The sequence below is a fragment of the Apteryx mantelli genome, chromosome 42 (genome assembly GCF_036417845.1).
Source record: "Apteryx mantelli isolate bAptMan1 chromosome 42, bAptMan1.hap1, whole genome shotgun sequence".
Taxonomy (NCBI): Eukaryota; Metazoa; Chordata; class Aves; order Apterygiformes; family Apterygidae; genus Apteryx; species Apteryx mantelli.
The window spans coordinates 9,399-32,026 of NC_090019.1; the positions used below are offsets into that span (position 1 = coordinate 9,399).

The 22,628-nt window shown below is 65.1% G+C and overlaps 2 protein-coding genes across 2 annotated transcripts; one reads left to right on the forward strand and one right to left on the reverse strand.

Moving 5' to 3' along the window:
• Positions 1-1,784: 1,784 nt before the first annotated feature.
• On the reverse strand, positions 1,785-20,436 carry LOC136995265 (RNA-binding protein 10-like; the record flags this gene model as incomplete). Its single annotated transcript, XM_067315129.1, has 6 exons — positions 20,363-20,436; positions 19,240-19,281; positions 16,891-17,090; positions 14,631-14,816; positions 13,111-13,180; positions 1,785-1,858 (listed from the first exon to the last, which is right to left on the reverse strand). Coding segments are annotated over exons 3-6 (393 nt in total), but the record flags the coding sequence as incomplete, so codon positions are not given.
• A 277-nt stretch (positions 20,437-20,713) lies between these two features.
• Positions 20,714-22,482, forward strand: NDUFB11 (NADH:ubiquinone oxidoreductase subunit B11). Its single transcript, XM_067315121.1, has 3 exons — positions 20,714-20,945; positions 21,850-21,980; positions 22,241-22,482. Exons 1-3 carry the CDS (start codon positions 20,733-20,735, stop codon positions 22,473-22,475), a joined length of 579 nt encoding a protein of 192 aa, XP_067171222.1. The 5' UTR covers positions 20,714-20,732; the 3' UTR covers positions 22,476-22,482.
• Positions 22,483-22,628: the final 146 nt, after the last annotated feature.

A 22,628-nucleotide genomic window follows, 5' to 3' on the forward strand; every position in this document is an offset into this window, starting at 1 on the left:
CACGAGGGAGTCGCACGAGGGTCTCGCACGAGGGAGTCGCACGAGGGAGTCGCACGAGGGTCTCGCACGAGGGAGTCGCACGAGGGAGTCGCACGAGGGAGTCGCACGAGGGTCTCGCACGAGGGAGACGCACGAGGGAGTCGCACGAGGGTCTCGCACGAGGGAGTCGCACGAGGGTCTCGCACGAGGGAGTCGCACGAGGGAGTCGCACGAGGGAGTCGCACGAGGGAGTCGCACGAGGGAGTCGCGCGAGGGGAGTCGCACGAGGGAGTCGCACGAGGGTCTCGCACGAGGGTCTCGCACGAGGGTCTCGCACGAGGGAGTCGCACGAGGGAGTCGCACGAGGGAGACGCACGAGGGAGTCGCACGAGGGTCTCGCACGAGGGTCTCGCACGAGGGAGTCGCACGAGGGTCTCGCACGAGGGAGTCGCACGAGGGAGTCGCACGAGGGTCTCGCACGAGGGAGTCGCACGAGGGAGTCGCACGAGGGTCTCGCACGAGGGAGTCGCACGAGGGTCTCGCACGAGGGAGTCGCACGAGGGAGTCGCACGAGGGAGTCGCACGAGGGTCTCGCACGAGGGTCTCGCACGAGGGAGTCGCACGAGGGTCTCGCACGAGGGAGTCGCACGAGGGAGTCGCACGAGGGTCTCGCACGAGGGAGTCGCACGAGGGTCTCGCACGAGGGAGTCGCACGAGGGAGTCGCACGAGGGTCTCGCACGAGGGTCTCGCACGAGGGTCTCGCACGAGGGAGTCGCACGAGGGAGTCGCACGAGGGAGTCGCACGAGGGTCTCGCACGAGGGTCTCGCACGAGGGAGTCGCACGAGGGAGTCGCACGAGGGAGTCGCACGAGGGTCTCGCACGAGGGTCTCGCACGAGGGAGTCGCACGAGGGTCTCGCACGAGGGAGTCGCACGAGGGTCTCGCACGAGGGTCTCGCACGAGGGAGTCGCACGAGGGAGTCGCACGAGGGAGTCGCACGAGGGAGTCGCACGAGGGTCTCGCACGAGGGTCTCGCACGAGGGTCTCGCACGAGGGAGTCGCACGAGGGTCTCGCACGAGGGAGTCGCACGAGGGAGTCGCACGAGGGAGTCGCACGAGGGAGTCGCACGAGGGAGTCGCACGAGGGTCTCGCACGAGGGAGTCGCACGAGGGAGTCGCACGAGGGTCTCGCACGAGGGAGTCGCACGAGGGTCTCACACGAGGGAGTCGCACGAGGGTCTCGCACGAGGGAGTCGCACGAGGGAGTCGCACGAGGGTCTCGCACGAGGGAGTCGCACGAGGGAGTCGCACGAGGGAGTCGCACGAGGGTCTCGCACGAGGGAGTCGCACGAGGGAGTCGCACGAGGGAGTCGCACGAGGGTCTCGCACGAGGGAGTCGCACGAGGGAGTCGCACGAGGGAGTCGCACGAGGGTCTCGCACGAGGGAGTCGCACGAGGGTCTCGCACGAGGGAGTCGCACGAGGGAGTCGCACGAGGGAGTCGCACGAGGGTCTCGCACGAGGGTCTCGCACGAGGGAGTCGCACGAGGGAGTCGCACGAGGGAGTCGCACGAGGGAGTCGCACGAGGGTCTCGCACGAGGGAGTCGCACGAGGGTCTCGCACGAGGGAGTCGCACGAGGGAGTCGCACGAGGGAGTCGCACGAGGGTCTCGCACGAGGGAGTCGCACGAGGGAGTCGCACGAGGGAGTCGCACGAGCGTCGCCCACGAGGCTCCTCCCCCCCGGAGGACCAAGCCCCGCCCCCAAGCGCAGGCCCCGCCCCCCCGGCCCCAAGCCCCGCCCACCTGGTTGGCCTCCATCCAGCGCGCCGCCTCCTGCACCTGGTGGAACTCCACGAAGGCGAAGCCCCGGCTCTGGCCTGCGCCCGTCCCCGGTGTCCCCGTTTTAGCGGCGGCACCCATGGGTGCCCCCCACCCACCCACCCTCTTCCTCCTCCTCCTGCCCCCCTGGGTGCTGCCGGGAGCCCTGGGGTGGGATTTGGGATCCCTGGGGGGGGGGAGATTGGGGCCCCTGGGTGCTGCCGGGACCTCTGGGTGCTCCTGGGACCCCCCTTGGGGTGGGATTTGGGACCCTTGGGTGCTCCTGGGGGGGGGGATTGGGACCCCTGGGGGGGGGATTTGGGACCCCTTGGGTGCTCCCAAGACCCCTGGAGTGGGAGATTGGGGATTGGGACCGCCCTGGGGTGGGAACGGGACCCCTGGGTGCCCCTGGGACCCCCTGGGTGCTCCTGGGACCCCTGGGGGGGAGATTGGGACCCCTGGGTGCTCCCAGGACCCTTGGGTGCTCCTGGAATCCCTGGGGGGGGATTGGGGTCCCTGGGGGGGGGGGGGGATTGGGGAATGGGACCCTCCTGGGGAGCGGTTCAGCACCTCTGGGTGCTCTTGGGCATGGGATAGCACCCCTGGGTGCTCCCTGCGTTTGGGATTGGCTTCCCTGGGTGCTTCCTAAACATATTACATGGGGGGCACCCATGGGTGCTCTTTGGGGATGAAACAGCATCCTTGGGTGCTCCTAAGTCTGGTACAGCGCCCGTGGGTGCCCCTGGGCATGAGACTGGCACCCCTGGGTGCCCCCTGGGTATAAAATAACAGCTTTGGGTGCTCTCTCTTTTTATTATAGCACCCCTGGGTGCTCCTGGGCATGGAATTGGCACCCCTGGGTGCCCCCTGGGTTTAGAATAGCACCCCTGGGTGCTCCTGAGCACGGGAATAGCACCCCTGGGTGCTCCTCGGGTAGGTTACAGCACCCCTGGGTGCCCCGGGCATGGGATGAGCACCCCTGGGTGCTCCCTAGATGCGCTATAGCACCCCTGGGTGCTCCTCAGGTAGGTTATAGCACCCCTGGGTGCTCCTCAGCTGGGTTATAGCACCCCTGGGTGCTCCTGGCTGTGAGACTAGCACCCCTGGGTGCTCCTCGGATGGACTGCAGCACCCCTGGGTGCTCCTGGGCATGGGATGAGGACTTAGGAAGGTTCTTTGGGTAGGTTATAGCACCCCTGGGTGCTCCTGGGCATGGGACGAGCACCCCTGGGTGCTCCCTAAATGCGCTATAGCACCCCTGGGTGCTCCTGGATGCGGGATGAGGACTTAGGAAGGTTCTTTGGGTGGGTTATAGCACCCCTGGGTGCCCCCTGGGTGTAGCACAGCACCCCTGGGTGCTCCTCAGGTGGGTTATAGCACCCCTAGGTGCTCCTGGCTGTGAGACTAGCACCCCTGGGTGCTCCTCGGGTAGACTGCAGCACCCCTGGGTGCTCCTGGATGCGGGATGAGGACTCAGGAAGGTTCTTTGGGTAGGTTATAGCACCCCTGGGTGCTCCTGGGCATGGGACGAGCATCCCTGGGTGCTTCCTCTATTTATTATAGCACCCCTGGGTGCTCCTTGGGTAGGTTATAGCACCCCTGGGTGCTCCTGAGTATGTGACTGACACCCCTGGGTGCCCCCTGGGTGTAGCATAGCACCCCTGGGTGCTCCCAGACATGGGAATAGCACCCCTGGGTGCTCCCTAGATGCGCTATAGCACCCCTGGGTGCTCCTTGGGTGGGTTATAGCACCCCTGGGTGCTCCTGGCTATGGAATAAAGACCCTGGGATGTTTTTCGGCTAGGTTACAGCACCCCTGGGTGCTCCTAGGCATGGGACGAGCACCCCTGGGTGCTCCCTAGATAGGTTACAGCACCCCTGGGTGCTCCTTGGGTAGGTTACGGCACCCCTGGGTGCCCCTGGACACAGGACAAGCACCCCTGGGTGCTCCCTAGATGCGCTACAGCACCCCTGGGTGCTCCTGGCTGTGAGACTAACACCCCTGGGTGCTCCTGGCTGGGAAACTAGCACCCCTGGGTGCTCCTCAGGTGGGTTATAGCACCCCTGGGTGCTCCCTAAACGTGTTACAGCACCCCTGGGTGCTCCTGGCTGTGAGACTAGCACCCCTGGGTGCTCCTCGGGTAGACTGCAGCACCCCTGGGTGCTCCTGGATGCGGGATGAGGACTTAGGAAGGTTCTTTGGGTAGGTTACAGCACCCCTGGGTGCCCCTAGGCATGGGACGAGCACCCCTGGGTGCTCCCTAGATGTGTTACAGCACTTCTAGGTGTTCTTAACTACAAGACTAGCACCCCTGGGTGCTCCTTGAGTAGGTTATAGCACCCCTGGGTGCTCCTGGGCACGGGCTGAGCACCCCTGGGTGCCCCCTGCGTTTGGGATTGGTTTCCCTGGGTGCTTCCTAACTATATTACAGCACCCATGGGTGCTCTTTGGGGATGAAACTGCATCCTTGGGTGCTCCTAAGTCTGGTATAGCATCTGTGGGTGCTCCTGGGCATGGAATTGGCACCCCTGGGTGCCCCCTAAATGCGCTATAGCACCCCTGGATGCTCCTTGAGTAGGTTATAGCACCCCTGGGCGCTCCTGAGTGTGTGACTGGCACCTCTGGGTGCCCCCTGAGTGTAGCATAGCACCCCTGGGTGCTCCTGGGCATGGTATAGCACCCCTGGGTGCTCCTTGGGTAGGTTAGAGCACCCCTGGGTGCTCCTAGGCATGGGACGAGCACCCCTGGGTGCTCCCTAGATGCGTTATAGCACCTCTGGGTGCTCCTGGGCATGGCACAAGCACCCCTGGGTGCTCCCTAGATGTATTACAGCACCTCTAGATGCTCTTAACTACAAGACTAGCACCCCTGGGTGCTCCTTGGGTAGGTTATAGCACCCCTGGGTGCTCCCGGGTATGCGATTGGCACCCCTGGGTGCCCCCTGAGTGTAGCTTAGCACCCCTGGGTGCTCCCAGGCATGGGAATAGCACCCCTGGGTGCTCCTGGCTATGGGATGAGGACCCTGGGATGTTTTTCAGGTAGGTTAGAGCACCCCTGGGTGCTCCCTAAACATGTTATAGCACCCCTAGGTGCTCCTGGCTGTGAGACTAGCACCCCTGGGTGCTCCTCGGGTAGACTGCAGCACCCCTGGGTGCTCCTGGATGCAGGATGAGGACTTAGGAAGGTTCTTTGGGTAGGTTATAGCACCCCTGGGTGCTCCTGGACATGGGACGAGCACCCCTGGGTGCTCCCTAGATGTGTTATAGCACCCCTGGGTGCTCCTGGGCATGGAATTGGCACCCCTGGGTGCCCCCTGGGTTTAGAATAGCACCCCTGGGTGCCCCTGGAAATGGGACGAGCACCCCTGGGTGCTCCCTAGATGCGCTATAGCACCCCTGGGTACCCCCTGATTAGGTTATAGCACCCCTGGGTGCTCCTGGGTATGTGACTGGCACCCCTGGGTGCCCCCTGGGTGTAGAATAGCACCCCTAGGTGCTCCTGGCTGTGAGACTAGCACCCCTGGGTGCTCCTTGGGTAGACTGCAGCACCCCTGGGTGCTCCTGGATGCGGGATGAGGACTTAGGAAGGTTCTTTGGGTAGGTTAGAGCACCCCTGGGTGCCCCTAGGCATGGAATAGCACCCCTGGGTGCTTCCTAGATGCGTTATAGCACCCCTGGGTGCTCCCTGCGTTGGGGATTGGCGTTTTTGGGTGTTTCCTAAATATATTACAGCACCCATGGGTGCTCTTTGGGGATGAAACAGCATCCTCGGGTGCTCCTAAGTCTGGTACAGCGCCTGTGGGTGCTCCTGGGCATGAGACTGGCACCCCTGGGTGCCCCCTGGGTGTAGAATAACATCTTTGGGTGCTCCCTCTATTTATTATAGCACCCCTGGGTGCTCCTGGATATGGGACGAGCACCCCTGGTTGCTCCCTAGATGTATTACAACATCTATAAGTGCTTTTAACTACAAGACTAGCACCCCTGGGTGCTCCTTGGGTAGGCTACAGCACCCCTGGGTGCTCCCTAGGAATGGTGTTGGCACCCCTGGGTGCCTCCAGGCGTAGGCTAGCACCCCTGGGTGCTCTTGACTATGGGATGAGGACCCCGGGATGTTCTTTGGGTAGGTGACGGCACCCCTGGGTGCTCCTGGGCATGGGATGAGCACCCCTGGGTGCTCCCTGCATTTGGGATTGGCTTCTCTGGGTGCTTCCTAACTATATTACAGCACCCATGGGTGCTCTTTGGGGATGAAACAGCATCCTTGGGTGCTCCTAAGTCTGGTATAGCGCCCGTGGGTGCTCCTGGGCATGGGATTGGCACCCCTGGGTGCCCCCTGGGTTTAGAATAGCACCCCTGGGTGCTCCTGGCTATGGGAATAGCACCCCTGGGTGCTCCTGGCTATGGGATGAGGACCCTGGGATGTTTTTCGGGTAGGTTACAGCACCCCTGGGTGCTCCTCAGGCAGGTTATAGCACCCCTGGGTGCTCCTGGCTGTGAGACTAGCACCCCTGGGTGCTCCTGAGTATGTGACTGGGACCCCTGGGTGCCCCCTGAGTGTAGCACAGCACCCCTGGGTGCTCCTGGGCATGGGAATAGCACCCCTGGGTGCTCCTGGCTATGGGATGAGGACCCCAAGATGTTTTTCGGGTAGGTTATAGCACCCCTAGGTGCTCCTGGCTGTGAGACTAGCACCCCTGGGTGCTCCTCAGGTGGCTTATAGCACCCCTGGGTGCTCCTGGGCATGGGATAAGCACCCCTGGGTGCTCCCTAAACGTGTTATAGCACCCCTGGGTGCTCCTGAGTATGTGACTGACACCCCTGGGTGCTCCTGGGTGGGGGACGAACACCCCTGGGTGCTCCCTAGATGTGTTATAGCACCCCTGGGTGCCCCCTGGGTGTAGCATAGCACTCCTGGGTGCTCCTGGGCATGGGAATAGCACCCCTGGGTGCTCCTGGCTATGGGATGAGGACCCCGGATGTTTTTCGGGTAGGTTACAGCACCCCTGGGTGCTCCTCAGGCAGGTTATAGCACTCCTGGGTGCTCCTAGGTATGGCACAAGCACTCCTGGGTGCTCCTTGAGGAGGTTATAGCACCCCTGGGTGCTCCTGGGCATGGGAATAGCACCCCTGGGTGCTCCTGGCTGAGAGACTAACACCCCTGGGTGCTCCTCGGGTAGACTGCAGCACCCCTGGGTGCTCCTGGATGCGGGATGAGGACTCAGGAAGGTTCTTTGGGTAGGTTACAGCACCCCTGGGTGCCCCTAGGCATGGGACGAGCACCCCTGGGTGCTCCCTAGATAGGTAATAGCACCCCTGGGTGCTCCTTGGGTGGGTTATAGCACCCCTAGGTGCTCCTGGCTGTGCGATTAGCACCCCTGGGTGCTCCTCGGGTAGACTGCAGCACCCCTGGGTGCTCCTGGCTGTGAGACTAGCACCCCTGGGTGCTCCTCGGGTAGACTGCAGCACCCCTGGGTGCTCCTGGATGCGGGGTGAGGACTCAGGAAGGTTCTTTGGGTAGGTTACAGCACCCCTGGGTGCTCCTGGGCAGGGGACGAGCACCCCTGGGTGCTCCTGGCTGTGAGACTAGCACCCCTGGGTGCTCCTCGGGTAGAATGCAGCACCCCTGGGTGCTCCTGGATGCGGGATGAGGACTTAGGAAGGTTCTTTGGGTAGGTTATAGCACCCCTGGGTGCCCCTGGACATGGGATGAGCACCCCTGGGTGATCCTAGATGCGCTATAGCACCCCTGGGTGCTCCTTGGGTAGACTGCAGCACCCCTGGGTGCTCCTGGATGCGGGATGAGGACTTAGGAAGGTTCTTTGGGTAGGTTATAGCACCCCTGGGTGCCCCTAGGCATGGAATAGCACCCCTGGGTGATCCTAGATGCGCTATAGCACCCCTGGGTGCTCCTTGGGTAGGTGGCAGCACCCCTGGGTGCCCCTGGGCATGGGACTGGCACCCTGGGTGCCCCCTGGGTGTAGCATAGCACCCCTGGGTGCTCCCGGACATGGGAATAGCACCCCTGGGTGCTCCCTAGATGCGCTATAGCACCCCTGGGTGCTCCTGGCTATGGAATAAAGACCCTGGGATGTTTTTCGGCTAGGTTACAGCACCCCTGGGTGCTCCCTAGATAGGTTACAGCACCCCTGGGTGCTCCTTGGGTAGGTTACGGCACCCCTGGGTGCCCCTGGACACAGGACAAGCACCCCTGGGTGCTCCCTAGATGCGCTATAGCACCCCTGGGTGCTCCTGGCTGTGAGACTAACACCCCTGGGTGCTCCTCGGGTAGACTGCAGCACCCCTGGGTGCTCCTGGATGCGGGATGAGGACTTAGGAAGGTTCTTTGGGTAGGTTACAGCACCCCTGGGTGCCCCTAGGCATGGGACGAGCACCCCTGGGTGCTCCCTAGATGTGTTACAGCACTTCTAGGTGCTCTTAACTACAAGACTAGCACCCCTGGGTGCTCCTTGAGTAGGTTATAGCACCCCTGGGTGCTCCTGGGCACGGGCTGAGCACCCCTGGGTGCCCCCTGCGTTTGGGATTGGTTTCCCTGGGTGCTTCCTAACTATATTACAGCACCCATGGGTGCTCTTTGGGGATGAAACAGCATCTTTGGGTGCTCCTAAGTCTGGTATAGCGCCCGTGGGTGCCCCTGGGCATGAGACTGGCATCCCTGGGTGCCCCCTGGGTGTAGAATAGCACCCCTGGGTGCTCCTTGGGTAGGTTATAGCACCCCTGCGTGCTCCCGGGTATGCGATTGGCACCCCTGGGTGCCCCCTGAGTGTAGCATAGCACCCCTGGGTGCTCCTGGGCATGGGAATAGCACCCCTGGGTGCTCCTGGCTATGGGATGAGGACCCTGGGATGTTTTTTCAGGTAGGTTACAGCACCCCTGGGTGCTCCTGGGCATGGAATTGGCACCCCTGGGTGCCCCCTGGGTGTAGCATAGCACCCCTGGGTGCTCCTGGGCATGGGAATAGCACCCCTGGGTGCTCCTGGCTATGGAATTGGCACCCCTGGGTGCTCCTGGCTACGGGATGAGGACCCCGGATGTTCTTCGGGTAGGTTACAGCACCCCTGGGTGCTCCTCAGGTCGGTTATAGCACCCCTGGGTGCTCCTGGGAATGGCACAAGCACCCCTGGGTGCTCCTTGCGTAGGTTATAGCACCCCTGGGTGCTCCTGAGCATGGGAATAGCACCCCTGGGTGCTCCTGGCTGTGAGACTAGCACCCCTGGGTGCTCCTGGGCATGGCACAAGCACCCCTGGGTGCTCCTTGCGTAGGTTATAGCACCCCTGGGTGCTCCTGAGCATGGGAATAGCACCCCTGGGTGCTCCTGGCTGTGAGACTAACACCCCTGGGTGCTCCTGGGCATGGGAATAGCACCCCTGGGTGCTCCTGACTCTGGAATGAAGACCCTGGGATGTTTTTCGGGTAGGTTACAGCACCCCCGGGTGCTCCTCAGGTGGGTTATAGCACCCCTGGGTGCCCCTAGGCATGGCACAAGCACCCTTGGGTGCTTCCCAGATGTATTACAGTACGTCTAGGTGCTCTTAACTACAAGACTAGCACCCCTGGGTGCTCCTTGAGTGGGTTATAGCACCCCTGGGTGCCCCTGGACACAGGATAAGCACCCCTGGGTGCTCCCTAGATGTGTTATAGCACCCCTAGGTGCTCCTGGGCATGGGACTAGCACCCCTGGGTGCTCCTGGCTATGGGATGAGGACCAGGGGATGCTTTTCAGGTAGGTTACAGCACCCCTGGGTGCTCCTGGGCATGGAATAGCACCCCTGGGTGCTCCTTGGGTAGGTTAGAGCACCCCTGGGTGCTCCCTAAACGTGTTACAGCACCCTTAGGTGCTCCTGGCTGTGAGACTAGCACCCCTGGGTGCTCCTCGGGTAGACTGCAGCACCCCTGGGTGCTCCTGGGCATGGAATAGCACCCCTGGGTGCTCCCTAGATGCGCTATAGCACCCCTGGGTGCTCCTGGGTATGTGACTGGCACCCCTGGGTGCTCCTGGGCATGGAATAGCACCCCTGGGTGCTCCCTAGATGCGCTATAGCACCCCTGGGTGCTCCTGGGTATGTGACTGGCACCCCTGGGTGCTCCTAGGCATGGCACAAACACCCCTGGGTGCTTCCTAGATGTATTACAGCACCTCTAGGTGTTCTTAACTACAAGACTAGCACCCCTGGGTGCTCCTTGAGTAGGTTACAGCACCCCTGGGTGCTCCTGGGCACGGGCTGAGCACCCCTGGGTGCTTCCTGCGTTCGGGATTGGTGCTTCTGGGTACTTCCTAAGCATATTACAACACCCATGGGTGCTCTTTGGGGATGAAACAGCATCCTGGGGTGCTCCTAAGTCTGGTATGGCGCCTGTGGGTGCTCCTGGGTATGGGATTGGCACCCCTGGGTGCCCCCTGGGTGTAGAATAGCATCCCTGGGTGCTCCTTGGTCAGGTTACGGCACCCCTGGGTGCTCCTTGGGTGGGTTATAGCACCCCTGGGTGCTCCTGGGTCAGGTTACGACACCCCTGGGTGCCCCTGGAAACGGGACGAGCACCCCTGGGTGATCCCTAAATGCGCTATAGCACCCCTGGGTGCTCCTTGGGTAGGTTAGAGCACCCCTGGGTGCTCCTGAGTGTAGCACAGCACCCCTGGGTGCTCCTGGGCATGGGAATAGCACCCCTGGGTGCTCCTGGCTATGGGATGAGGACCCCAAGATGTTTTTCGGGTAGGTGACAGCACCCCTGGGTGCTCCTCAGGTGGGTTTTAGCACCCCTGGGTGCTCCTGGCTGTGAGACTAGCACCCCTGGGTGCTCCTCGGGTAGACTGCAGCACCCCTGGGTGCTCCTGGATGCGGGATGAGGACTTAGGAAGGTTCTTTGGGTAGGTTAGAGCACCCCTGGGTGCCCCTAGGCATGGGACGAGCACCCCTGGGTGCTCCCTAGATGTGTTATAGCACCCCTGGGTGCTCCCGGGTATGCGATTGGCACCCCTGGGTGCCCCCTGGGTGTAGCACAGCACCCCTGGGTGCTCCTTGGGCGGGTTATAGCACCCCTGGGTGCTCCTAGGCATGGCACTAGCACCCCTGGGTGCTTCCCAGATGTATTACAGCACTTCTAGGTGCTCTTAACTATAAGACTCGCACCCCTGGGTGCTCCTTGGGTGGGTTATAGCACCCCTGGGTGCTCCTGGCTGTGAGACTAGCACCCCTGGGTGCTCCTCGGGTAGACTGCAGCACCCCTGGGTGCTCCTGGATGCGGGATGAGGACTTAGGAAGGTTCTTTGGGTAAGTTCTAGCACCCCTGGGTGCCCCTAGGCATGGGACGAGCACCCCTGGGTGCTCCCTAGATGTGTTATAGCACCCCTGGGTGCTCCTGGGCATGGGACGAGCACCCCTGGGTGCTCCCTAGATGCGCTATAGCACCCCGGGTGCTCCTTAAGTAGGTTATAGCACCCCTGGGCGCTCCTGAGTATGTGACTGGCACCTCTGGGTGCCCCCTGGGTGTAGCATAGCACCCCTGGGTGCTCCCAGGCATGGGAATAGCACCCCTGGGTGCTCCTTGGGTAGGTTAGAGCACCCCTGGGTGCTCCCTAAACGTGTTAGAGCACCCCTAGGTGCTCCTGGCTGTGAGACTAGCACCCCTGGGTGCTCCTCGGGTAGATTGCAGCACCCCTGGGTGCTCCTGGATGCGGGACGAGCACCCCTGGGTGCTCCTTGGGTGGGTTATAGCACCCCTGGGTGCTCCTGGATGCGGGATGAGGACTTAGGAAGGTTCTTTGGGTAAGTTATAGCACCCCTGGGTGCTCCTACGCATGGGACGAGCACCCCTGGGTGCTCCCTAGATGTGTTATAGCACCCCTGGGTGCTCCTGGGTACGCAACTGGCACCCCTGGGTGCCCCCTGAGTGTAGCATAGCACCACTGGGTGCTCCTGGGCATGGGATTGGCACCCCTGGGTGCTCCTGGCTATGGGATGAGGACCCCGGGATGTTCTTTGGATAGGTGACAGCACCCCTGGGTGCTCCCAGGCATGGAATAGCACCTCTGAGTGCTCCTTGGGTAGGTTACAGCACCCCTGGGTGCTCCTCAGGTGGGTTATAGCACCCCTGGGTGCTCCTGGCTGTGAGACTAGCACCCCTGGGTGCTCCTCGGGTAGACTGCAGCACCCCTGGGTGCTCCTGGATGCGGGATGAGGACTCAGGAAGGTTCTTTGGGTAGGTTATAGCACCCCTGGGTGCCCCTAGGCATGGGACGAGCACCCCTGGGTGCTCCCTAGATAGGTAATAGCACCCCTGGGTGCTCCTTGGGTGGGTTATAGCACCCCTAGGTGCTCCTGGCTGTGCGATTAGCACCCCTGGGTGCTCCTCGGGTAGACTGCAGCACCCCTGGGTGCTCCTGGATGCGGGGTGAGGACTCAGGAAGGTTCTTTGGGTAGGTTACAGCACCCCTGGGTGCTCCTGGGCAGGGGACAAGCACCCCTGGGTGCTCCCTAGATGTGTTATAGCACCCCTGGGTGCCCCTGGACATGGGACGAGCACCCCTGGGTGCTCCCTAGAAGCGTTATAGCACCCCTGGGTGCTCCCGGGTATGCGATTGGCACCCCTGGGTGCCCCCTGGGTGTAGCACAGCACCCCTGGGTGCTCCTTGGGTGGGTTATAGCACCCCTGGGTGCTCCTGGCTATGGGATGAGGACCCCAGGATGTTTTTTGAGTAGGTTACAGCACCCCTGGGTGCTCCTAGGCATGGCACAAGCACCCCTGGGTGCTTCCCAGATGTATTATAGCTCCTCTAAGTGCTCTTAACTACAAGACTAGCACCCCTGGGTGCTCCTTGGGTAGGTGACAGCACCCCTGGGTGCTCCCTAGGAATGGTGTTGGCACCCCTGGGTGCCTCCAGGCGTAGGATAACACCCCTGGGTGCTCTTGACTATGGGATGAGGACCCCAGGATGTTCTTTGGGCAGGTGACAGCACCCCTGGGTGCTCCTGAGTTGAGGATGAGCACCCCTGGGTGCCCCCTGGGTAGGTCGCAGCACCCCCGGGTGCTCCTCTGCTATGGGACCGGCACCCCTGGGTGCCCCCTGCACAACTTACAGCACCCCTGGGTGCTCCTGAGTTTGGGACGAGCACCCCTGGGTGCTTCCTGGGCAGCTTACAGCACCCCTGGGTGCTCCCTGAGTAGGTCACAGCACCCCTGGGTGCTCCTAGATTTGGGACAAACACCCCCGGGTGGGTCGCAGCACCCATGGGTGCTCCCTCGGGGGCGGGGGACGGGGGGACGGGGGGACACACGGACGCGTCGCCTCACCTGAGGACTTGTTGCGCATGAGCCGGACCTCGCGCGGCGTCACCCCCTGCGCCTGCAGCTGCGCCCGGATCTGTGCGGGGAGAGGGGGCGGGGTTTAGTCACAATGGGGGGGCGGGGCTCGTCACAAAGGGGGGTGGGGCCTATCCCCGGGGGGGCGGGGCTTGTCCCGAGGGGGGGCGGGGCCGAGGGGAAGGGCAAAGCCTCATGGGGGGCTGAAAGGACCTAAGCACAATGGGGGGGGCGTGTCAGCTCTGGGGGCGGGGCTTAAGCGGAGGGGGCGTGGCCAACCCCAAAGAGGGGCGTGGCCAACCCACGGGGGCGTGGCCTGGCTGTGCGGGGGGGCGTGGCCGAGCCAACGCGCTCGGGCGAGGCAAGAGGAGCTGAACCGACCCAAACAGCGTTGCTCGGAGGAAGCGGGGCCAAGCCGAAAGGGGGTGTGGCCTATCTGAAAGAGGCGGGGCCTGCCGCGAGTGGGCGTGGCCGACCCGAGGGGCGTGGCTTGCAAAAAGGGGGCGTGGCCGAGCCAAAGCAGCCCCAGCTCCTGAGGGAGTCAAACTCGACCCAGTAGCAGGCAGGGGAGAAAGGAAGAGGAGGCAGGAGCTAGTGGGAGGGGGGCGTGGCCATCTCCGAGGGGGGCGTGGCCAGGCCCGAACGGGGCGTGGCCAGGCCACCCCAACTAAACTTAACTGTTTTAAATCAACCCAAGCAACACCCAAAGATGACCAATAGCAAGCGCAGGACCTACCCTGAGGGGGGCGGGGCCTACCTAAGGGGGTGTGGCCGCCCCTGAGGGGGCGTGGCTTGCAGAAAACGGGGCGTGGCTTGTGAGGAAAGGGGGCGTGGCTTGTGAAAAAGAAAGGGGGCGTGGCTGAGCCAAAGCAGCCCCAGCCCTGAGGGAGCCAAACTCGACCCAGTAGCAGGCAAGGAAGGAAGAAAAAGGAGGAGGCAGGGCTCTACGGGAGGGGGCGTGGCCATCTCAGAGGGGGCGTGGCTTTCAAAAATGGGGCGTGGCTTGTGAGAAAATGGGGCGTGGCCGAGCCAAAGCAGCCCCGTTTCCAAGGGGGCCGAACTCGACCCCAGCAGCAGGCAGGGGACGAAGGAAGTGGAGGCAGGAGCTATCGGGAAGCGGCATAGCCATCTCCGAGGGGGTGTGCCTTGTGGAAAATGGGGCGTGGCTTGTGAGAAAAGGGGGTGGGGCTTGTGAAAAGAAAGGGGGCGTGGCCAAATCAAAGCAGCCCCGGCCACCGAAGGACCCGAACTCAACCCAGTAGCAGGCAGGGGAGGAAAGAAGTGGAGGCAGAAGCTATCGGGAAGGAGCGGGGCCATCTCAGAGGGGGCGTGGCTTGTGGAAAAGGGGGCGGGGCTTGTGGGAAAAAGGGGGCGTGGCCAAGCCAAAGCAGCCCAGGCCCCCGAGGGGGCTGAACTCGACCCGGCAGCAGGCAGGGGAGGAAAAAAGCGGAGGCAGGAGCTTTCGGGAAAGGGGGGGCGTGGCCTTTGGGGGGAAAGGGGGCGGAGCTCACGTCGTTCTCGGTGGCGGCCTGGGGCAGCATGCGCAGCATGACGATGGTGCTGGCGCGGGGCTCGTCGTCGGCGCCCGCCTCGGCCCGGTAATCCTGGTCGCGGTAGTCGCCGTCGGCGGCGAAGGGCAGCGGCGCCGGGGGGCTGGGGCGGCCCCGCGCCCCCTCGCCCGCCCCCTCGTAGGCCTCCTGTCAGGGGGGCGGGGTTTAGCGTCAGGGGCGGGGCTTAGCACGTGGGGGCGGGGCTTATCGCGCGGGGGAGGGTCCCGGGGGAGGGGTGTGCGTGTGGGAACGGCTCGAAGTGGGTTAGGCAGGGCCCAGGCGTCCGGGAATTGCCCCCAAAAAGGGCCCAGGCGTCCGGGTGTCTCCTCAAAGGGGCCCAGGCGTCCGGAAATTGCCCCCGAAAGGGGCCCAGGCGTCCGGGAACCTCCCCAAAAAAAGGCCCAGGCGTCCGGGTGCCTCCCCAAAACGGACCCAGGCGTCCGGGTGCCTCCCCAAAGGGGCCCAGGCGTCCGGGTGCCCCCAAAAAAGGGGCCCAGGCATCCGGGAACCCCCCCAAAAGGGCCCAGGTGTCCGGGAATTGTCCCACAAGGGGCCCAGGCGTCCGGGAACCTCCCCAAAACGGACCCAGGCGTCCGGGAACCTCCCCAAAGGGGCCCAGGCGTCCGGGAACCCCCCCAAAAAGGGCCCAGGCGTCCGGGTGCCCCCAAGAAAGGGACCCAGGCGTCCGGGAACCCCCCCAAAAAGGGCCCAGGCGTCCGGGAACCCCCCCAAAAAAGGACCCAGGCGTCCGGGACCCCCCCAAAAAAGGACCCAGGCGTCCGGGAACCCCCCATAAAAGGGGCCCAGGCGTCCGGGAACCTCCCCAAAAAGGGCCCAGGCGTCCGGGAACCTCCCCAAAGGGGCCCAGGCATCCGGGAACCTCCCCAAAAAGGGCCCAGGCGTCCGGGTGCCTCCCCAAAGGGGCCCAGGCGTCCGGGTGCCCCCAAAAAAGGGGCCCAGGCGTCCGGGAACCCCCCCAAAAGGGCCCAGGTGTCTGGGAACCTCCCCAAAAAGGGGCCCAGGCGTCCGGGAACCTCCCCAAAAAGGGCCCAGGCGTCCGGGTGACCCCCCCAAAAAGGGCCCAGGCGTCCGGGTGACCCCCCCAAAAAGGGCCCAGGCATCCGGGTGACCCCAAGAAAGGGACCCAGGCGTCCAGGAACCCCCCCAAAAAGGGACCCAGGCGTCCGGGAACCCCCCCAAAAAGGGCCCAGGCGTCCGGGACCCCCCCCAAAAAGGGCCCAGGCGTCCGGGACCCCCCCAAAAAAGGACCCAGGCGTCCGGGACCCCCCCCAAAAAAGGGGCCCAGGTGTTCGGGACCCTCCCATAAAAGGGGCCCAGCTGTTCGGGAACCCCCCAAAAAGGGGCCCAGGCGTCCGGGAACCCCCCAAAAAAGGGCCCAGGCGTCCGGGAATTGCCCCACAAGGGGCCCAGGCGTCCGGGAACCTCCCCAAAAAGGGCCCAGGCGTTCGGGAACCCCCCCAAAAAGGGCCCAGGCGTCCGGGTGCCCCCAAAAAAGGGGCCCAGGCGTCCGGGAACCCCCCCAAAAGGGCCCAGGTGTCCGGGAATTGCCCCACAAGGGGCCCAGGCGTCCGGGAACCTCCCCAAAAAGGGCCCAGGCGTTCGGGAATTGCCCCACAAGGGGCCCAGGCGTCCGGGAACCTCCCCAAAAAGGGCCCAGGCGTTCGGGAACCCCCCCAAAAAGGGCCCAGGCGTCCGGGTGCCTCCCCAAAGGGGCCCAGGCGTCCGGGTGCCCCCAAAAAAGGGGCCCAGGCGTCCGGGAACCCCCCCAAAAGGGCCCAGGTGTCTGGGAACCTCCCCAAAAAGGGGCCCAGGCGTCCGGGAAGCTCCCCAAAAAGGGCCCAGGCGTCCGGGAACCCCCCCAAAAAGGGCCCAGGCGTCCGGGAACCCCCCCAAAAAGGGGCCCAGGTGTTCGGGAACTCCCCAAAAAGGGGCCCAGGCGTCCAGGAATCCCCCAAAAAAGGGCCCAGGCGTCCGGGAATTGCCCCCAAAAAGGGCCCAGGCATCCGGGAACCCCCCAAAAAGGGCCCAGGCGTCCGGGAACCCCCCGGAAAAGGGCCCAGGTGTCCGGGAACCCCCCAAAAAAGGGCCCAGGCATCCGGGAATTGCCCCCAAAAAAGGCCCAGGCATCCGGGAACCCCCCAAAAAGGAGCCCAGGCGTCCGGGTGACCCCCCCACAAGGGGCCCCGGCGTCCGGGCGCACCTGGGGGGGCCCCTCGGCGGTGGCAGGGGCGCCGCCGCCCCCCCCGTAGCCCCTGTAGTCCATGTCGCCGTAGTCGTGGTCGCGCTGCGCCCGGCCCGTCGCCGTCGCCGCCGCCGGCTGGGGGGGGGGGCGGGGGGGGCGGCGCCGCCGGCGCCTCGGGGGCCCCCCCGTAGCGTCCCGTGCGGTCGCCGCGGCCTCCCCTGCGCGGGGGGGGGGGGGGGGGGATCACGGGGGTGTCGGGGGGGGGGACGAAACCCCCCCGAAACGCCCCGAAACGCCCCCGGAAAGCCTCAAACCGCCCCTGAAAACCCCCCAAACCCCCCAAAACTACCCCAAATACACCCCAAAACACCCCCAAAACCCCTAAAACACCCCCTGAAAACCCCCCAAACACCCCAAAACACCTCAAAACACCCCAAAACTACCCCCAAACCCCCCAAACACCCCAAAACTACCCCAAAACCCCCCAAACACCCCAAAACTACCCCAAAACACCCCAAAACACCCCCAAAACACCCCCTGAAAACCCCCAAGCCCCCCAAAACTACCCCAAAACACCCCCAAAACCCCTAAAACACCCCCTGAAAACCCCCCAAACACCCCAAAACTACCCCAAAACACCTCAAAACACCCCAAAACTACCCCCAAACCCCCCAAACCCCCCAAAACTACCCCAAAACCCCCCAAACACCCCAAAACTACCCCAAAACACCCCAAAACACCCCCAAAACCCCTAAAACACCCCCTGAAAACCCTTAGAACACCCCCAAAACACCCCCAAAACACCCCAAAAACACTACAAAACACCCCAAAACACCCCGAAACCACCCCAAAAAAACAAAAAAAGCTTGAAAACGCCCAAAACACCTCAAACTACCTCTGAAAACCGTCAAAACACCGCAAAACAACCCAAAATGCTCCCCAAAACCCCCCCAAACCCCCAAACCCCCCAAACCCCTCAAAACTACCCCAAAACACCCTGACAACCCCTAAAACACCCCCAAAACTCCTAAAACACCCCCAAACCCCCCCAAACACCGCAAAACACCGCTAAAACACCCTGAAACCCCCATCCACAAAAACAAAAAAGCCCAAAACACCCTGAAAACCCCCAAACCTCCCCAAACCCCCCAAAACTACCCCCAACCCCCCTGAAATCTCCTAAAACACCCCCCAAAACCATCAAAACACCCCAAAACTCCCAAAACACCCCTGAAACCCCCCAAAACACCGCAAAACACCCCCAAAACACCCTGAAACCCCCCCAAAACCCCCAACCCCCCAAACTACCCCGAAAACCTCCAAAACACCCTATCCCCAAAAGAACAAAAAAACGCAAACACCCTGAAAACCCTGAAAACCCCCAAAACTACTCCCAGAACACCCCAAAACATGCCCAAAACTCCTAAAACACCCCCCAAAAACCCAAAACACCCCCAAAACACCCCAAAACATCCAGAAACCCCCCCAAAAAATAAAAAAAACCCAAACACCCTGAAAACCCTCCAAACACCCCCAAAACTCCCCAAATTACCCCCCAAAACACCCAAAACACCCCCACAAACCCCCAAAACAACCCCCAAACCCCCCAAAACACCCTGAAACCCCCCAAAATACCCCAAACCCAAAACACTCTGAAAACCCCCAAAACACCCCCCAAACCCCCAAAACAACCCCAACATACCCCCAAACTACCCCCAAAACACCCCCAAAACACCCTGAACCCCCCCAAAAAACCCAAAACACCCTGAAAACCCCCAAAACACCCCCCAAACCCCCCAAACTACCCCCAAAACCCCCCAAAACACCTTGAACCCCCCCAAAAAACCCAAAACACCCCCCAACCCCCCCAAACTACCCCCCAAAACCCCCCAAAACCCCCCAAAACGCCCCCCCAAAACCCCCCCACCCATCATGGCTGCCCGGTGTCGCACCCTTTCCGGTCCCCCGCGTCCCCCCCTGCGGCCTCCATTTTGGCTCCGCCTTGCGCCCCCCCTTTTTGGGCCCCCCCTTGACCCCCGCTTTGGGGTTCCCCCCACTTTTGGGTCCCCCCCCCCTCCTCCACGTGTCCCCCCCCTTTTCGGGGTCCCCCCGTGTCTCCCCCCCCCCCACGGCCTCCATTTTGGGTGCCCCCCCCGGTGTCCCCCACTTTGGGGTCCCCCTTTGACCCCACTTTCGGGTTCCCCCCACTTTTGGGTCCCCCCCCTTTTGTGTGTCCCCTCTTTTTGGGCCCCCCCCCGTGTCCCTCCTGCGTCCCCCCATTTTGAGTCCCCCCCCCCGGGTCCCCCCCTCTTTTGGGTCCCCCCCTTTTTTGGGGTCCCCCCCCTTTTTTGGGTCCCCCCCCTTTACCTCCGCTCGTACTCCATGGCGCCGGCGTCACCCCGGTGGCACCTGGGGGGGGGGGGGCGGCGAGATGGGGGCAACTGGGAGGGACTGGGGGGGGGCAGATAGGGGCCCCGGGGGGCAACTGGGACAGATTTGGGGGGGGGGGGACACCGGAAGAGCTTGGGGCACACTGGGACGGACTGGGGGCAACTGGGAGGGAAGAGGGGGGCACTGGGGGTGTCTGGGGGGGCGACTGGGATGTGCCGGGGGGCGGATGGGGGCACTGAGGTGGACTGGGGGGCAACTGGGAGGGATTAGGGGGCAACTGGGATGGACTGGGGGCAACTGGTAGGGGACTGGGAAGCACTGGGAGGGTCTGGGGGGCAACTGGGATGTGCTGGGGGGGCCGATGGGGGCACTGGCCGGACTGGGGGGCAACTGGAAGGCAACTAAGGGGAACTGGGAGACACTGGGAGGGTCTGGGGGGCAACTGGGAGAGACTGGGGGCAACTGGGAAGGGACTGGGAGTCACTGGGAGGGACTGGGGGGCAACTGGGAGGGACTGGGGGCAACTGGGAAGGGACTGGGAGTCACTGGGAGGGACTGGGGGGCAACTGGGAGGGACTGGGGGCAACTGGGAAGGGACTGGGGGGCCAATGGGGGCCCTGGGCGGACTGGGGGGCAACTGGGAGGGACTGGGGGCAACTGGGGGGCAACTGGGAGGGAACTGGGGGCCAACGGGGCAGACTGGGAGGCCCTGGGACCTGCCCCAGTGCATTGTGGGAAGGCGGGGGGGGCTCCAGTGTGACCACACCCCCTAATTAGCATGCGAAACCCCGCCCCGCCCCCAGCTCAGCCGCAGGCCCCGCCCCACCCCTCCTGCAGGGCCAATGCGGTGTCCCCGTCCCCCGTCAATCAACCCCGCGCGGCCCCGCCCCCTCCCCACCACCGGCCAATGGGACGCCGCGGGCCCGCCCCCCTGCTGTCAATCATCCTCCCGCCTTCCCGCGCCGGGATGGTGGGGGGAGGAGGGGGAAAGCGGCGGCGGCGCCGCTCCCGGTAAGCCCCGCCCCTTCCCGGGGAAGGCCCCGCCCCCTTTCCCCGGGAGGCCCCGCCCACCCCTCCCCGGGGGAGGCCCCGGCCCGACCTGTCCGCGTTGCGCGAGCGGCACCGGCCGCGCTCGCACCCGCCGCCGCCGCCTCCTCCGGCCGCGCTCCCGGCCCGCAAAATGGCGGCCGCGCCGTCCCGCCCCGCTCCCGCCCCGTCCCGCGCGCGCCGCGGCTCCCGCGGCTCCCCATTGGCCGCCGCCGCGGCGCCCCGCGCCGCCGATTGGCGGAGGCTCCCAAGAGGGGGCGGGGCCTCCCCCCCACCTCGCCGCGCCGGCGCTGATTGGCGGAGCCGCGCGCGCGGAGGGTGGGAGTCTGTGGGGGGGGGGGAAACGGTCTGCGGGTGACGTCACGGGACGCCGCGGGAGCAGCGCGGCGCGGGCGGGGTTTCCGCTTCCGGCGCGCGGTGTCATGGCGGCGCTGGCCGGGTGCGGGCGGGCGCTGCGGGCGCTGCGGGTGGCGGCGGCGGCCGCCGGGCGCGGGCCGGGAAGTGGAAGCGGGGTGCGGCGGCGCTCGGCTGCAGCCGGTACCGTGAGTCCCGCCCCGCCCTCGGCCGCCGCCGCCGCCGCCCGCCACCGCCACGCCGAGGAGGAGGAGGAAGGGTTGTGGGCGATGCAGCGCAAGGTCGGCCCGGGCGCGGGGGGGCGGGGCGAGGCCGCGGGGGGCGGGGCGAGGCCGCGGCGTTCTAAGGCGCCTCAAGGGCGGGGGCGGGGCCGGGGGCGGGGCCAGCCGCGGCGCTCTGAGGCGGCTCAAGGGCAGGGGCGGGGCTGGGGGCGGGGCTGGCTGCAGTGTTCTAGTGCACCTCAATGGGGGGCGGGGCCGGGGGCGGGGCCGGGGGGCAGGGCTGGCCCCAGTGTTCTAGGGCGCCTCAAGGGCGGGGGCGGGGTTTGGGGGCGGGGCCTGGGCACAGGGCTGGCCAGGGCATTCTAATGCGCCTCAATGGAGGGGGCGGGGCCGGGGGCGGGGCCAGCCAGGGCATTCTAGTTCTCAGGGGCGGGGCTTGGCTGCTCACTGCTGCTGATTGGCAGGGCCGGGGCTCGGTGGGCGGCGGGTGTGCTGTGAGGGGGCGGGGCTCGGCTGGCTGCTGCCTCTGGTGGGGGCGTGGCTTAGAGCCCGGGGGTGTGGCCACAGCTTGGGGGCGGGGCTCAGAGGGAGTGCACCTGATTGGCGGTGCTGGGGCATGTGGGGCGGAGCTCGGCAGTGTAGTGAGGGAACTTGGTGCACCTGATTGGCTGTGGCTGGAAGGGGGCGGGGCTCGGCCACCGGGGGGGCGGGTCCTGCTGGGGGAAGGCCCAAGGGAGCCCCAGAAGGGTGTGGGTGGAGCTTGGGGGCGGGGTTTTGCTTTCAGGGGCGGGGCCAGCTGGGGGAAGGCTGCTGCTGGGGGCAAGGGGGCGGGGCTTGGGGCAGGGGGCGGAGCCGGGGTGGGGGCACCTAGATGCCTGGGCCCCTTTCCCGGACGCCTGGGCCCCTTTCCCCGGACGCCTGGGCCCCCGAGGGCGACGGGACCCAGGCGTCCGGGCGCCGGCAGCACCCCGACACCCACGGCTTCTCGGAGGACCCGGCCGCCGACGTGCTCAACATGCGCGGAGCCTTCGTCGCCGGCGTCTCCGTCGCCATCGTCCTCGGCTCCGTCTTCCTCCACTACCTGCCCGACTACGGGTGAGCAAGGGGCCCAGGCGTCCGGGCCGAGGGGCCCAGGCGTCCGGGAGGGGCCCAGGCGTCCGGGTGGGGCCGGAGCTGAGGGGAGGAAGGGGGGGGGTGGCGAGGAAGAGGATGGGTGAGGCGATGTGGAGGCGCCCGGACACCTGGGCCCCTCCTGGTGGTTCCCGGACGCCTGGGCCCCTCGGGGGGGTTCCCGGACGCCTGGGCCCTTTTTGGGGGACTCACCCGGACGCCTGGGCCCCCCCCCCCTCCGGCAGGCTGCGGGAATGGGCGCGGCGGGAAGCGGAGCGGCAGATCCGGACGCGCGAGGCCCAGGGGCTGCCGCTGGTGACGCCCGACTACTACGACCCGGCGCGGCTGCCGCTGCCCCCCCCGGCGAGGCCTGACCCGGACGCCTGGGCCCCTTTCCCCGGACGCCTGGGCCCCTTTCCCCGGACGCCTGGGCCCTTTCCCCGGATGCCTGGATCCCTTCCCCGGACGCCTGGGCCGTGATCTGGACGCCTGGGCCCCTCACCCGGACGCCTGGGCCCCTCACCCGGACGCCTGGGCCCATTCAAGCCCGGACGCCTGGGCCCTTTCCCGGACGCCTGGGCCCATTTCTGTGTTTGGGGGGGGGGGATAATAAACGCCCGGACGCCTGGGCCC

Bases quoted from the DNA above. Each gene is read 5' to 3' on its own strand.
- NDUFB11 (XM_067315121.1), top strand. From the start codon at position 20,733: ATGGCGGCGCTGGCCGGGTGCGGGCGGGCGCTGCGGGCGCTGCGGGTG. The intron at 20,946-21,849 runs GTCGGCCCGGGC...GGGCGCCGGCAG, and splicing joins TGTGGGCGATGCAGCGCAAG to CACCCCGACACCCACGGCTT. The intron at 21,981-22,240 runs GTGAGCAAGGGG...CCCCTCCGGCAG, and splicing joins CACTACCTGCCCGACTACGG to GCTGCGGGAATGGGCGCGGC.